The 18,424-nt window shown below is 30.7% G+C and overlaps 1 protein-coding gene across 1 annotated transcript in view; it reads right to left on the bottom strand.

Annotated features, from left to right (window-relative positions):
* LOTGIDRAFT_104487 (hypothetical protein) overlaps positions 1 to 18,424 on the bottom strand; it is a gene marked incomplete at both ends in the record, with an annotated part of 82,268 nt that overhangs the window by 57,409 nt on the left and 6,435 nt on the right. Inside the window, one exon of the mRNA XM_009057416.1 lies at positions 11,491 to 11,802. Within this exon, the coding sequence (XP_009055664.1) occupies positions 11,491 to 11,802 (312 nt within the window). The remainder of the gene's footprint in view (positions 1 to 11,490; positions 11,803 to 18,424) is intronic.

Genomic DNA, 18,424 nt, shown 5'->3' with positions numbered 1-18,424 from the left:
TCAGGGTGACAACAAGGATTCATTTTAAATTCTTTGAGAAGAATTCAACTTAAAACCATCCAAGAAGACTTTTCATTTATACTACAACTGAAGAACCGTTCTCAGACCACTTGAGTTTTCCATGGCCTGGTCCTAACCGAGAACAGAACGCTTTATAGCATTGACCTGGTAAAGACAAAATTTCAAACAAGGATCTTGTCTATTTGTGACTTTAAGACTGCATTGACATACTGCACTATGTCACTCATAATGAGCAATGTAGTGCAACTTTGTACTACCCATGCACACACTATATCTGAAATATTGCAATCAGTGTGCAATGAGGAAAATTTTAGCAAGGCAGCAGTGACATATAATAATGTGACTAATACAGCTCTAGTCAAAGCCAGAAAGGTTTTAAAATGAATACATGTGGTGAAGAGTTAGTGTATAAAGGGTTAAAGGTCTAGACCTGATATTTTTAACGAGGTTCTCATCTAATTATCACCACATTATGACCATACATGTTTTATAAAGACCAAATCAAAACTAAGCTTCAAAGTTAAAATGTTAAAGTTGAGAGTGAAAGGTTAAAATAAAATTGTGTAAGGAAATGAAGGTATATAATAATGTCACCAACTGAGGTAATCTATTGTCAATAAAACTCAAGCTCCCCTAGTGTCCCTGGACATTATTATAACACAGGCGTTCATAACACAGTCTTTTTTATTCTGGTCAGTATAACACAGGCATTCATAACACAGTCTTTTATTCTGGTCAGTATAACACAGGCATTCATAACACAGTCTTTTATTCTGGTCAGTATAACACAGGCATTCATAACACAGTCTTTTATTCTGGTCAGTGTAACACAGGCGTTCATAACACAGTCTTTTATTCTGGTCAGTATAACACAGGCATTCATAACACAGTCTTTTATTCTGGTCAGTATAACACAGGCATTCATAACACAGTCTTTTATTCTGGTCAGTATAACACAGGCATTCATAACACAGTCTTTTATTCTGGTCAGTGTAACACAGGCGTTCATAACACAGTCTTTTATTCTGGTCAGTATAACACAGGCATTCATAACACAGTCTTTTATTCTGGTCAGTATAACACAGGCGTTCATAACACAGTCTTTTTTATTCTGGTCAGTATAACACAGGCATTCATAACACAGTCTTTTATTTTGGTCCGTGTAACACAGGCGTTCATAACATAGTCTTTTATTCTGGTCAGTATAACACAGGTGTTCATAACACAGTCTTTTTTATTCTGGTCAGTATAACACAGGCGTTCATAACACAGTCTTTTTTATTCTGGTCAGTATAACACAGGCATTCATAACACAGTCTTTTATTTTGGTCAGTGTAACACAGGCGTTCATAACATAGTCTTTTATTCTGGTCAGTATAACACAGGCATTCATAACACAGTCTTTTTTATTCTGGTCAGTATAACACAGGCATTCTTAACACAGTCTTTTATTCTGGTCAGTATAACACAGGCATTCATAACACAGTCTTTTATTTTGGTCAGTATAACACAGGCGTTCATAACACAGTCTTTTATTCTGGTCAGTATAACACAGGCGTTCATAACACAGTCTTTTTTATTCTGGTCAGTATAACACAGGCATTCATAACACAGTCTTTTATTCTGGTCAGTATAACACAGGCGTTCATAACACAGTCTTTTATTTTGGTCAGTATAACACAGGCGTTCATAACAGTCTTTTATTCTGGTCAGTGTAACACAGGCGTTCATAACACAGTCTTTTATTTTGGTCAGTATAGCACAGAGTTCTTAAGAAAGTCTTATTCTAGCCAGTATAGCACAGACGTTCATATCAGAGACTTTTATTCTGATCAGTATAACACATTTTTTTTATACCAATCAGTAAAAAACAGGTGTTCATGTCAAAGTCTTCTATTCCTCTCAGTATAACACAGGCGTTCATATCAAAGTCTGTTATCCTGGACAGTATAACACATATGTCCGTAACAATGCCTCATACTGGTCAGTTTTGTAAAGAGTATTTGTATGGTTCTGATTAAAACATCTTTCAGATTAAAAGCAATCTGCTTAGATGTTTTTTTTATCTTTATAAATCAGTTTTTATTTCCCTTGCAAACTCAACTAGAAATGGGTTGAATAATCATATTTTAACAGAAATTGAATGTATGTATTCTTACTTATTTCTAGCCTGAGAAAAACTTGTAGAAGGATTGTTGATGTTTTAATAGTTGCCCACCAGATTTCCAATAGGTCTGTCTGGATTTCAGCACAGACAATAAGAAATGATGAGAGCAGACAACTGTAAAAACTTGTTCCATTCAATGTTACAAGAGCCTGTGGTCATCCTTTCACTAAGGTCATTGTATAGTTTACTTTAGACTGATCTAGTTACCTACTTCTTACTCTATTCATGTCATTTCTAAAGTTTAAAACCAACACGTGAAATACTACAAAAGACAAGTCTCAAGTGCTGGTTTGAAAATTTGAGGTTACAGCTTCAATTAATTGTATAACAAAAAACTGGTTTCTGATTCAATTTTGTTCAAAAATCTTTAGAAAAACGTGCAACCAAGCAGTACGAAACACTGTAAATCACTCTTCAACCATCAGTTGTAATCAGTCAAGTCACTGAGTAGAGAAATTGTTGGCACCCATTTCTGTTAACCTGCTGTTTTTCATGCTCATTTTTTTCAAATTGATGTAAGATGAGAAATAATTGTGGGTGAATTCTGTTGAAGCAATAATTTTGACAAGTACAGCTCATTAAGATGTTGTGTGTCTGTTTCCAAGATCATTAATAGTAGTACTAGAACAGTGGTGATTACATCATCACCATCATATTACTATTATACCTATTGTTTATCTACAAATTGTATATTGATGTACAATGTAGATAATGATACATACAATGTAGATTAATGGTGTAGATTAATGTAATAAACACTGTAGATTAGTAGTGTAGTAATGATGTAACAAGTTTTTTATCTCCGAGAGTTGGGTTTTGATCTTATTAAGATTACCTTCATTTTTAGAGAGTGAATGAAAAACAAACACAGTAAGGAATTGAAAGTTAAGTATGATGAGATTGGTAAAAAAAAACTGCAATTGCAATTAACAAAGCATTTTCATTCAAAAAAAAAAGAGGCAAAATAAAAAATAAGAAAATATGAAACTTAAGTTAAAAGTTGTAGTTGTCTGTGCATAATCAATTGTACCAAACTGTCAAAAAATGAAAATTACTGCAGATGATAATGACTTTACAGGGCTGACAGTATGGAATACCACTTGATTTGTAATTCCAAAACTTCACAGTCAGAGGTCCATATATTTGCTCTCAGTTTTTTTTGTCAACTAATATATATAATATACCGAAAGCTGAAATACTAAGAAATTAAATGCTTAGTTGGCTAAGAAAAACACATATCTGCATTTCTATCTCAATATCACCATGAAAGAATTGAATATTCTATATTAACTAACTATATCTAGTATCTACTGGAAGCTGAAACAGTCGGTAATGAAAGGTAAGCAAAGATCTGCCACTCTCGATCTCCATCTCAAAATCACCATGAAAGAATTGTGTAACTAATGTCAACTTATGTGAATCTACAGGAGGCTAAAACAACCAGTATTAAAATATCTAAGTTAAAAGCAGTTATAATGGTATATCAAAAATCAAACATGAATAGTAATAATAATGATCATATTATATTTATCTCATAACTCCAGGCTCAGTTCAAATAATATAGGCTGTAGGCATAGCTGAATAAATAAACATATAGAAACTGTGAACTATGTTGTCTATATATCTCTAATCAAAAACCTTGTTAATAACCTGACAACAGATTATATTTATTTTATAATATTACATCAGGTACAAATCAAGTTTTACACCTATCTATATCGCTTCAATGCTTTCTGAAACAATATTATGAATATAATCAGTCATTGCAGAGTATTGCAGATTTTTAGACAGACTTAACCAAATCAACTACTGAAATATAAATTTTGAAGTATCTGTTTAGATCTTTTATTGAAATACATACATGTACCTTATTCAGTTTATTTCAAATCTTATGAGGATTCAAAAAAGAATTTATAACGTTTGAATCGGGACACATTGCTATGTCAGAAACCAATCAAGCTAAGTGGTTTTTACATTAGTGATATCATGACCTTGCTTTTCTGAAATTGCAGAAGTCACAGACCTCCAACAGGAAATCAGAATGGTACAAATAGAACTATGTATGATGCAAATTAAACACCAGAAAACCTCTTGTGAATACCTTCAAGATCAACCTTCTAAATTAACATTGTCCTTAATGTGATTACAATCAAAATCTTTATTCAAACAAAACATTTTTAAACTGTCATGTAATTTGGTTGACTAAAAACTCAAATAAATATGAACATTGGACTGTGACTATAAAATAAAGGTCAAGGTTAAAAAGGTTAATTCAATATGTCACAGTTTAATGTGTTTTTGGTGTGAACAGGACAGGAAATCAAAATGGCTGTCGTCTGTCTCATGGTCTAGGATGGTACTTTTATACATTATGACTGCTAAGTCTGAACTGTCAGCTCAATGCAAAATTCTATTATCATAAGACCACACACCAATTGCTAATCTTTTGTTCAGAAAATGTTTTGATATCCATGTAAGCAACATATCTTTGCTTTTGGACACAATTGTCAAACATGAACAAATCAACAAGATTGGAGTTTTTATGTGACATCTTCATTACAATTTTGTTGTAACATGACGTCATTTGTTGGTATATATAGAATAAATGTTGTGTTTTAATCTTTGTTAACATACTGTGGTGACCATGAATAAGTCTTCTTTCCTTATTATTTCATTTGACCCAGCTGTAAACAGTCATGGAGAATTTGGTTGGAAAACACAGATGGTTATACATAAAGCTCACTTGGTAACATGACATCATGTCAAACAAATAGTGGGGTCTAATCTCAGTCAGTGAGTGAAAGTCAGGTGACCTTGAATAAATCTTGTTTCCTAATTATTCCAGTAGATCCAGCTGGGCATGGATAATCCAGGAGAGATCAATACCAAGGGTGTGGTCAAGGACCAGCTTGTCAAAAGGATCCTCATCCACCTAAGGGATGTTATTTTTGTCCTTTTATTTGAGCAATATTATGTCTCAACTTAAAGTGCATTTACATCAGTCATTATTAAGCTAATACTAATAAAACATATTTCAATACCCAGCTGGTGAACTTTGATCATGCAATTCAAACAAAGTATAATTTCCATTTTAAATTACTATAAAAGGCTAATCAATTCTACAGCTGTTCTTGTATACATCTGCAAATTCTTCAACTCTTCAATAAATATTTATTAAAAACAGTACCTTTATGCATAATTTGTGTGAATAAGTAGGCCATTTTTATGAATGTGTATGTAGCTATCATTTTATGCATTGAAGAGAGAGTAAAAAATTTTGCTGAAAATTAGCGCACACTGCCCCATTAACGGATGTGAAATTACATTTGAACCATGACATAAAATCATCTAAAACTTGTATCATACAGTATGGTTATGTCAACCATACAATATGAAATACCTATACTACATAATGTTACATGAACATTGGATTAACTATTACTTGACATTACTTCATGTCAGTTCATTTAGGATTCACCAAATCTTTCTTAATCCTAGCAGCCATACTTTCAATCAAAACTCTGATTGGAACAGATTTGTGACTTAAGGTTCATTTATATTATATTATGTTGGTTCAAATCTTGACATTCTTGCATTAATATCACAAAAATTGTGTTGAAATTGTGTCTAATAATTCTACAGTTCCTTTGTCTTAGTTTGTGATTCTGATATTTGAAAAAGAATCCCTTCCTTAGCCTTTCTTGTTTTATAAGATTCCTTTGTTTGTCAATTGACAGCATATTTTTTGCTTTTTTAGCACCAGAGAATCAAGGCATTCTCCGCCTTCCTAGATTAGAAAGTGTCATCTAAATTCCACTGCTCTTTGCACTATCCATAATCACATACTAATTGAGTAGTAATTTGAGTTTCAATGGTCCACCTTTGAAAAATAAGCTTTATTATTAGATTAAAAATCTAAAAACCTGGATTAATATGTCATATATATCTAGATTACAAGATAAAAATTCTAAACAAAAAACATTGCATGATAACAGTTATAAATTAGGTTCAAATTAAAATACCTGTCATGAGCCAGGTCTAAAGGATTAGGAATTCAATAGTTTGTACCAGGAAATTTTTTCATGGGAACCCATAGGGAAACTTCATCATCTTGCACCTTAAAGCATGAAGTCAAGCAAAATACATGAAAAGATGATAAGATGTGTCCCACATACAGGCTGTATTATGTTAAGATCTTATAGCTAAAAAGGCTTCTGCCAAATTCGCATCTCAATCCTAGCATAATTTTCCTTATTGTGCACAGCATCCTGTACTTTGTTTTCATTAGCAAACTACTGAACAGCAAAGTAGAATACAAAACTTTAACTTGTTCAATTTATCAAAATGACAGCTTTTCTCATTACAACACAGATAACTGATCACTGAATGGTAAATGGCACAAACTAAGATAAGAGTTTGACTCTATAACATTTTATTTCAAGGCTAAGAATCCTGTGATCTGTCTATCTTTCATATTCTGTAAGAATATGAGAATTAATCAAGAATGGTCTGATTGACAAGACAGTATTTAGGATGTCTTTCAATGACATCAACAATTTCAATTTTGTCAATTTGTCAAGCACACAAGTTTAATAACATACAGATTTCCAGTTTATGTAGATTGTATAAAGTTCTAATTTGTGTATATTTCCAGGTTATGTAGATTTCCATTTTGTATAGATATCCAGTTTGTGTAGATTGTGATTTACATCTTACATTTACAACATTTAAATTATTTATTACATTATTACATCTCTTTAAAAATAATTTTTTAACTGCAATAATTTACTCCCTTTAAAAGAAATCAAGCAAAATATACTGTATATCAAGAATGTTTATACATGTTATATTTAGTGTGAATAATATGATTTGCACATGATAAAGATTTAGAACACACTTTTATCATGTAATATCATACAATGTTCTTTAATATACTAACAGTTACTTATTGACTAGTTGATATCTGATTGGACTGTATTGATATCGGCCTGAATGAATGAAAATATCACCAGTAATATCTATGAATGAATGGTTTTAAAGGTTTTCAATATCAATTGATTTAATAATGTCCCAGCATGTCTATTACTATTATAATGTACACCATTTTTTATTTTAGAAATATTTCAAGTGCACTAGACATCTTTAAAAGTTTTTTTTGATAATCTAATAGCACCTCAAGTCACTTGAAAAAGTTTTTAGCATTCATGTGTCAAGAAAGATATGAATAATGACTTTGTGTACATAAAATCAATGCCTAAATACTCCACTGTTTATTCTTTAATTCAGAAGATTTGTGCAACAAAAATTGCATAGACAACTATTATCTCAAATTTTCTGTAAACCACAACCAATTATGTATTAATCTAATAACGTGCAAAATAATGTGCGAATGAAAACATTTGTCTATGAAAAACTGTGTGCTATCAAATGAACAATAACCAGAATGAAATAAGAAATTCAGATAATTTTCAAATATAATTGTAGAGTAAAGGTGATCAAGAATCAAGATGGCTGATCAAAGGATCACAACTGTTTTTCATTTGCTACAGTTCTCGACCAAACATCTTGACAATTCTTCCTAGATCTGCTATAAATTAGTTCAGAAATGCCACAAATACTAAATGGTTATATTTATTTGTCAATGTCAAATTTTAAAAATCAAATCAAATGAAATAGTGAAATTTAACATAAATAACTGTCTAACCATGGTTGTTAAAATAGCTTAGACTGAGTAAATGAATTACATAATGACTTTAACAAATGTCCTTCAGTTGACATTTTTAATTTGATAAATAGATTAGTCAGCAATATTTCAATATATAGAAAACATACAGTATATCAGCTATAAAATCATGACAATTTCAATTCTATACACAATTCTTATACAATTGAAATTCTGAGTTCTTCGTTAGAGTCGGAAACTTTACATGACATCATTTGCTTACTTATGTTGAACAAATGGTGGTTAAATGTTCTAATCTAGGTCATGTGAAAGTCTGGTGACCTTGAATAAGTCATTTTGCCCCATTATTTCAATCCACCTACAGTATGATTATGCAGGAAAGATCAATGCCAAGAGATTTGTCCATGGACCAGCTAGAAGAAAGGATCTCATGAAATTAAGTTGTTATCCTTGTAAAAGGAAAAAGCAAGGAAACTATATTCATGCATAGTCGAAGACCATTCAAAACATTAACACACAGTCCAATTTATTAAGTGGTAGTTTATATGCTTTGTACGAGTAAAAAGGTAAATCATTGGTACAAGGTGTCTATTATCAAGTCAAAGAGTCATAAAGAGAAATTAATAGTTTGAGTTTGTTGCAACAAGTAGTGTGAATATATTTATAAAACTTGTATTCAACGCATAATTTAAATAGATAGCAATTATTACCTTTTATAAGAAATGAATCATTTTGGTATAAAATATGTCAGACCCACGCAAAGAGGAAAATGTACAGAAAAAATATCTTGCAAAGCTTTATCATTAATGACTAAAACTTTTACGTCATAATTTGCATTTACCACAAAAGCCAAATGAGATTAGGCAACAATATGTATTAAAAGTGAGTCAGATTGTTCTTTTTACAAGTGTAGTTTGTATGTCCTGCTTAATAAAAAAAAAACAATGTGTGGGCTGTAATTTGAATACAATTTTCAAAAATGCCCCGGTACAAAATCGAAAGCAGAGGAATTTTTCGGCCATGGGAAATTCTGTTGACTATTGCCAGGTATCCATTCAGTCGCAAATTCAAGAAGATAAATTACAAAAAACAAGAAATTTTGATGCCATAACCTATGCTTTTGTGAGTTGACACAATTACATGATCTTTATGACAAATTTTAGTATTTGATACATGTACATCATGGTCCAACTTGACATATACTGTGTGACCTTGTGTTTTAACTAACAATGACTCAAGCCAAGTCAGTATGAAATATTGAGATAGTTAAGTTTATATTACATTATACATGACATTATATAAGCGATAGTTAACGCATTTTCTTAACTTTTTGTGTGCATTGGGGACAATGATAGCATCGATTTCTAATCTTCTGTTAGATAGCTATGATGATTCTTGCAGTTCTACTAAATCTAAGCATTAAATGACATCACTATCACAAAGGGCCTTAAAGGCCTTTGATATTATTTTATTATTTTAATTTTTATGATAGTGACATCATAAAACACTTAGTTTTAGTGGAATTTCAGGAACTACAGTCACATGAATTAAAATCTGAATAGTGCAAATTGATGGTATCAGTGATGCGGATACCCATAAAATTACAAAATTTACAAAAACTCTTTACAATCCCTTTTAGTTGTTATTTTTGGTGGTGATCAGATTTTAACTGATCTTATATATACATTAATATAAGCAAAATGAATCCATAACAATTTAATATCTTATTTCAGACGTAAAAATAACTGATTCAACAAGTTTTTTGATTGTTTTGTGGTTAACCTATATAATACAAGCTTGGTATAGATTTGTAAGAAACCAATCCTAGTTGGTGTAGATATACAATAGAGTTAAAATCAACACTATCAGTAGGGGGGTTTATTCAAATTAACATCTATTACAAAATAATCCTATTGAATAATGACAGGGTTAAAGCACCTGGATCACGTAAATTTGTAGTTCAAAAAACCTTACTTGGCTTAATATCATATTAATTCATATGACAATTTTATATTCATATATCACAAATCAGCCATTATAAAATCATTGGTTTAGATTGATGGTATTGAAATGGTTCAATAGCATACATGATAAGGTTCAGAAATGGTTGAAATGGTTCACTGATTTGTACATGTACAAGTGATACATCATATTATAAAAGTGATCTATGATGGTTGGAAATTGTACTTTTATGTACATCACATATACATGCCCAATAATACTATTACAACTTTGTACATATAACTACATATACCAACAAAACATTGTATTAAAGTGATAAACAAAGGTTCAGAAATTGTACATTGCTGCACATCCCAAGACTGTACATAATTATATACCTATACTTGTATGTACATCACACAAACAGACAAAACAACAAATGTGTACACGTAACTTAGTTCAAGAAAATCACATCTAAAACATATATTTTAAGATATGGAAATACAAGACTAAATCAGTTTAATGCGCACACAATCGATGTTGAGATAAGATATGTTATATGAACAAGTTTGTTGTTTGTATGATGTATGAATAGATATGATCATATAGAGATAGCAAGCCTCAAATAATACACTTTTACACAATACCCCTTTATATATACCATAGGAAAAAACCTTTTTACCATTCATAATTGGAGCTTAGACAATACTCAATACTTCAACAAGATTGAGGTAAAAAAAAATTCAATGTGTACACAAGTCGTTCAAGTATACACAGTTTGCTAGGATAGCGAAAATAAGACCAGGTTACGAAAACATGATTTATTAAATTTACGGTGGGATGGGTAAATCTGTAGGTAAACCTCAAAGTTAATTCAATGAAACTGATAGTATTATTTTTTTTCTCTCATTCATAGGAAAGTTTTAATACAATAAATACAGGTACAAAATACTCAGAAAATATAGGTTAAATTTTTCTTTAAACTCTTTCCAAAAAAAAATCTATAAAGTGTAAAATAAAAACACTTTTATTATCCCTGTATGATTGAATAATGTTAAAATTTATGTTTTTATCACTTCATCATTTCTTCAACAGAGATAAGCTCTCCCATGTGATTTTATTATATCTTGCTAGCATGTTTTGAATTTTCACTAATATGTGATCTTTGACATGATGTATGATTTGATCTTTGATTTGATGTATGGAGTAATCTTTGTTCTCATTTAAATGATCTTTGTTTTGATGTATGATGTAATCTTTGTTCTCATTTAAATGATCTTTGTTTTGATGTATGATGTAATCTTTGTTCTCATTTAAATGATCTTTGTTTTGATGTATGATGTAATCTTTGTCTTCATTTAAATGATCTTTGTTTTGATGTATGATGTAATTTTTGTTTTGATTTAAATTATCTTTGTTTGGATTTAAAATACGATATTTATTTTGATGTATGGTTTGTTTCCTGTCTTGATTTTAATGATCATTTGTTTTGATTTATGATGCGATATTTGTTTTGATGTATAATGTGATCTTTGTTTTGAGGAATGATGTGATCTTTGTTTTGACAAATGATGTGATCTTTAATTGATATATGATGTGATCTTTGTTTTGATGTATGATGATGCATCATGTAATTTCTAATGATTTTACTTGTAATAGTACTGATAGTAAGACTTACCTGATTGAGGATTAATTTTGAAGAAACTTTGTGGATTTCCACCAGTAATCTTAAAATGGAGTTGTTGGTTGGGGTTCTGATCATCATCCATGGCTTGTATTGTGACAATATCTTGATTAGATTCTCGTTCTGATACAGATGTATAATATCCAGGTTGTAGACTGTGTGGTACATTATCATTAACATCCAGTACCGTAATTAATACTTCTAGTCTGGATGATCTGGGCACCAAACTACGATCTTGAGCATACACTGCCAACCAGTAATGTGAAGCAGTTTCTCGATCTAATACTTGAGTTGTTCTTATAGTTCCTGAAAATATCAACAGAAATTTCATAAATATAAAATATATATAAAAACATGGACAAATTCCAGTTAAAAGAAGGACGATTTACTCAAAGATTGTCACCTAGAAATGTGGTTTGGCAAAAGATTTCATTCATTGGCCCAGAGAAGGCATGTTGATGAAGGCAAAAGTTAAATCATCATTATATAAGTAAAAAATAAACACAAAACAAATATATACTTATATGTACTTAGAATTTGACTGTATTTAAATAAGTTTATTTCATTGTCGAGGCAGTTTATTTAAAACTGTTATTTTGGGAGTATTTCCCAGGAAATTGAGCTACTTAGAATGTTGTTTCATGGTGCAAACCCAGCTGCATCCTTATTGTCATAGTGGTCTTTTTACACACAGAATTTAATAAATTTCAACATTGTGAAGAAAACCTCACATTTAAAGAATTGTCTCATCAATATGTTTATAGTAAAAGTCTGAAACAGACACTTATTTAAATGTGTTACCATAAAATTAGTATAAAACCTAAAATAGTATCACAGACTATAGTATTATAGTAGAAATAGTGAAAGTGAAGTACTATTGACTGATTACTATTGATTTTGTCGTCTGTCTGGGTCGACTATGGTATAACAATTGGTAGTTAAATAAAATTAGTGATTATCAGGCAAAATGTGGCGGATATAGAACTAGTATTACATTTCTAACAACGTTAATAGCACATTTAATTGAGTCGTGCAATCTATGTGATAAATCTTCTATTAACAACCGTTACCGAGGCACAATGGTAGGCTTATCTGCCTTTTACTTCCTTTTAATTCCTCGAGTGCCATTTTTCATGTAATCCTTTATCAATAGCTTTTAAGTTAATCAGATTGTTCAGATAAATGGTGTCTGCTTCTGCAACAATATCTTATTGGAATTTCCAGATATTGTCATTATATCTATTCATCAGTTTGAATAGTTATCACATACCATTGTTACCTATTCAATCTATTCATGTGTTTGAATAGATATTATCACATACCATGGTTACATATTACATTCCTAATCTTAATCAATTGAGTGTGTACAATGCCATATTTTTGGAACCGAAGTAGAGAGATTGACAATGGACCGAAATTTTTCACAGAAATATTTTAAAAATGAGGTGCCTGTGGAAGCATTAGTATACTCGCAGGATTCCAAGACAAAATACAATCTTTCTCCTAATAAATGTTCTTTGTATTCATTATAAACTCTAATAGAAGTCTTGGAATAAGAAATTAAAACATTTCCCTCAGGTCATTTTATGGCAACTTAGTTGATAATGATCTCCTTACAATAAATATGGCCTTCACAACTAAACCTCAACTAATAGCAAAATTTGGTTTCTTCCAATATTGTATCACTTACAAATTGTCTGGAAATCGTTTTATGTAAATGTACAATTCTTTCACAGAAAGTAGGTGAAATATTCCATGGTCTCATGACACTTGCATTAAGTCTAGAATATTGTTAACATTTACAGCAATGCAGTTGAAAGTAAAATTGAAAATTTGATTTCCCATAGACAATCTATTTGAGATTTGGCTAAAAGAACATTAGATGGAATTTTTGAAATTCAAAATGACTATACATCCATTATAACAAAATAAAGTTTACAATTATGTAGCAGAAATGCATGCACAGCAAGATGGTTAGTACAAAATATGATGAAAAATAGTTGTCTCAATGTTCAATTGGTTATAATTTTGCAATTTGGCAATTATTTGCACCTGTATATTGTTATTTCTTTACACGAAAACATGTTGATGATCAAAAAAAAAGGCAACTTTTTTCTAACCAATTTTAATGCTTCAGAGAGGGACCACTAAATGTCAGCTCTGAACTTTGTCCACCTAATAATTAGTATTTTGTTAATGAAATATAAAGCCCTACTATATATATATTTTAAAACCAAGATTAAACTATCAATTGTAAGCTGTCATGGACATACCTGTAGTGACAAGGAAAGCTAGCATAAAGTATGAGATTTTTATTGTAGATAATAATGACAAATGTGCAGAAATATGACAGCAGAAGATAATGGGGAAGAAATATTAAAATGAAATTTAATTCACATTTATCATTTTCAGACCAGAGATTATTTTGATTATGTACACCAAGTATACATCAGAATAGCCTTGAAATACCAAAATATAATTTAAACACTTAGTATAAGGAATTCTAGATGCTGCACTAGTACAAAATCAGGAATAATTCAGCAAAAGCAGCAAGGACTAGCAAATGAAATTTAATTAACATTTATCATTTTAAATATAGAGATAATGTTGCTTTTTACAGTGAGCATGCATTAGAAATGGTCTAAAATAATGATGGTCACATAATATATAACAGGTTCAGTTGCTAAAGAGGTCAAAGTCAGGATGTGAATGAAGTATCAATTCAATAAGTTATCCTATTCATCTGCCAATGTCAACTAGGAAGACAATGGAACCTGCAAACTTTTGTTACTTTGAAGACCAAAGTGAGCTATTCATATGTTGTTTGCTGTCGCTGTATAACATCCACAAGTTACAGAATGACTATTCCAGAAAAAGAAACCATTATTTCTGATATCTTTGATATCTATTTCTCAATGCATATTGGCACACACCACACATGCAAATGCTAAACAGACTCTTTCGAGTATCTGCCCATAACCATAGTAATAGAAAAATGGATAATATGCAAGATAAAGCCAATCAGAAGAATATGTTACATGCTTTTAGCTATTCTATACTTCCTACAGGTTTATATTATCAATCAAATACCCCATTCTTTAATGTCATGTAATTCTTTTTATATCAATAGAAGAATCAGAGTATTATATTACATTAGTTCAGTAGTTCTAATCTACTATACTGTGTCAGAAACTATTACAATCTTAAGATAGGAAGCATATTCTATAGGATTATTACATCAAATGCTTTTAAGGGTTTATCAAGCATATTTCCAGGAGATTAATGAGCCTATTCTTTAGATTATCGAACATATTGTCAAGACACATGTCAAGAATCAAGGATTATCAAACATATTGTCAAGACACATGTCAAGAATCAAGGATTATCAAGCATATTTTCAAGACACATGTCAAGGAAAACGTATTATCAAACATATTTTCATTAAGGATTATAAAGCATATTTTGAAGGTTATTAAGCATATTTTGAAGGTTATAAAGCATATATTCATGGTTATCAATCATATTTTCGAAAATATTAATGAGCTTATTTTTAAAGATAAAAGAGTATATTTTTAAAAGAATTTTCAAGAATCAAAGATTATCAAGCCTATTTTGAAGTCACATTTTAAGGATCAAGTATTACTAAGCACATTTTCAAGGATTATCAAACATATTTTAAGGATTTTCAAGAATGGTAGATCTGTAACAATGGCACATTTAGGAATGCTATGGAATTCACAGTAGTCCAATTTCATAAAGGAGTCATGCAAGAAGTTGTAAATCTAACCAAAATTAAACAAGTCTTCAATTTCAGTTTTGAATTCAAGTCTTACAAGTATAGTATGAATATGGGAACTTAGAATGAGTTTAAAAACCAGGGTTCTTAATTCTCTGTGTTTCAACTTGAAACAAAAGTAACCTCCTAAGGTTTGACATTGGACTATTCACATATGAATTATAAAGTTCATTTATAAAACAGTTCTTGATACAATATATGTTAAATTCTATTTTTTTTCAAATTATCAAAAGTTTCAATCATTCTGGAAGAATCTTGTACAACTCATTAAATATAGAAGCCTGAATACTGTCTGACGTGTACCTTGATCATTTCTTTGATTTATGATGTCTAGCTGGTAAAATTCATTAAGGTTTCATGGCTTTGTTAAATCACAAGAGACCTGAATTCAGAAACTAGGTACTCTCAAGACACATGTCCTATGTAACTTGGAACATCTTTCATATATTTAAAAATATGTAATGCATGATGTTTCACTTAATCATAAAAATTTACAACCAGGTATATCTAAGTTTTCTAAAATTAATTTGATCCGGGTTGTGATATTTTACAGAATAAATTTTCACAGTTGTGGCTGCAGAACTTTGCATTGGGAGGGGCCACCACAAATTTTTTTTAACTTCATTCTAAAGGGGGAGGGGGGGGGGGAGTTGAAATGGCCCCCTTGAAATATTTTTGAAAATAAAGGGTATTAAAGAGAGAGTTGTGCCATTTTTGGGGGTTGATTTTAGTCTTGAATATATGTAAATAAGTCTTCATAAGTACTAAAAATGTATGAAAATCACATAATTCCTTTAAAAATACTTCAAACTAAGAATTTTACTAACTTTTCCTATATATGTCTTTTCTATATATCATAGAGTATCTTAAATTGAAGAGTCGTCATTTTAAAATTCAAACGCAGATAATTCTGGACACACATGGATTTGAAGGCTCAAAATTAGACAGTGAGCTGTAAACAATAATACTGCTGGGCACAGCTACAAAATTCCAGTTTCTGAGACTAAGGTATGATTGGTCAAAAAAACCTACCTGTTCCTTTAATCCTGCATGATATGCCATTTGAAAGTCAACGTTTCCATATATATTGCATATTTCCACAAGAAAAGTTATATTCTTTGGTCTTTGGGAAGGAACATGGGAGCATGGTCAAGATATATTACAGAAAAATATTTCAAATATCATAATAGCATAAAGGCAAGTCAATTTGTTTCAGTTTTGAGAAAAACTTATTCAAGTCAAATTTATTTTCAATAGAAACTAATCCATTAGTAGAAAATGATTTTCTTTCAGATAACCAGTCTGTGTTTTGAATACTGTCCATTTCACAAATGAAGAAATCAGTAGGGGGGGCTTCAACCTGATCAATTATTTTTCAATTCACAGGTTTCCATCAAAAAAACACAGCAAATTTGGCCATTTGTATTTATAATAGGGCCATAAAGGAAGTGCTGGCTCAGCCATCAAGTCATTAACTAAAATAAACAAAATAGATAAACATAAAGAGTATATACTCATGTGGTTGGCTTCACATCAAAGATTTAGAACGAGAGTTAAGGATGTACTCGAACATTCATTTTTACCTAACTTATCAGGTTTTTAAATAATATTCACATACAAGGAATGGGACATCACATACAAGGGAAGGGATGGGACTTAACATACAAGGGGATGGGACTTAAAATACACGGGAAGGGATGGGACTTCACATACAAGGAAAGGGGTGGGACTGCACATACAAGGGAAGGGATGGGACTTCACATACAAGGGATCTTCAAAGAACGGGAATCAACTTACTTATACATTTATATCATATTTTGTATTGTATGCAGAAAGTATAGAGCTACCCAGAGTTAATATAAATGCAGATCACAAGCCTAAGTATTTGTGATGAAATCATGAGTTTATATTCTAAAAAATAAAATATCACCCTTTCATCTGAAATGCAACAAAAATAGTAATATTTGTCAAAGGTTCTGACTTTGGATTTCTGGTTTCATTTAGCGGTAAGAATCATAAGCACTTGGTTTATTTATTGGAAGGCATATCATACTTATTCTCCTGAAACACCTAATTCAAAGAATGTTCATAGATTTATGAAAAAACTGCTCAAGACATGCGGAGCAATTCACACAAAATTACAGCTATTTAATATTCCTAGATTTATACTTTTAATATCTGCAGCAAACTGCTCTTCAATATCTTCTTCCTGGGATTGGATAAGAATTTGCAGAAGAAATCAATTAAGAAATAGTGAGATGAAATGATTTCAACAGAGTGTTATCATGATAACAACAACTGCGTGATGTATCATTAAAACTTTGCATGTGTAGTGAAGCATGTGCATACAATCCCAGTGGCACATCCATTAATTGAATTGTGGTTTCATCATGTGGTTTGATAATTTTATTCTATTAGATTTCCAGATATTCTACCATGTTCATTCTAATAAAACTACTAACATGCTAGAATAGTTAATGAAGTTTCAGAAAGCTGTTTTTACTGTGTTGAATAGTCAAGAGTTTAATACCATAGAATATTCACATGGTGGACTTCTTGCTCCTGTTCATTAAGCGAGCTTTCTTTGCTAACAAGCCCAATGTCTATATTTGGAAATTAACCTTTAATTTTCAAACTTGTTGCCTGATGAGGAATGTTTATCAGAAACCTGTGTCAACACTATGAGTTGAACTACATAGTAGGAACTACATATAGAATACATTTATGAGCTCATATCAGAAATAACTTTCTGAATGTGCTTTATATAAACCAAAAATATATCAACATCAATTTATAAGTTTATTTGCTCAATATTTTCCAATTTTGTGTAATTTTGAAAAATAAAACAAAGGACAAATACAAAATCAAAATAAAGAGCAATTAAGATGATTTTACATTCAATCTTTCTAAAACTGTAAATTGCATTCCTTAAACAAAAGTATTAAAAATGAAATTTATGTGAATTTAACCACCTGTGGCACAGAAGTAGATAATTTTCAAATGTTTAACCCCAGATGATTTGGTATAAAATCCTATTCATAAATTTGAATTGCTCGTGAATGCACCTAGAAATATTCATATATGACTGATTCAGAATAGATAAGGTATTCTATGTTGGTTATGGGGATTTGA

This window comes from Lottia gigantea, assembly GCF_000327385.1.
Source record: "Lottia gigantea unplaced genomic scaffold LOTGIsca_3, whole genome shotgun sequence".
NCBI classification, from domain to species: Eukaryota; Metazoa; Mollusca; class Gastropoda; family Lottiidae; genus Lottia; species Lottia gigantea.
Note: the sequence above shows the minus strand (reverse complement) of the source record. Positions and strands in the feature narration are given on the sequence as shown.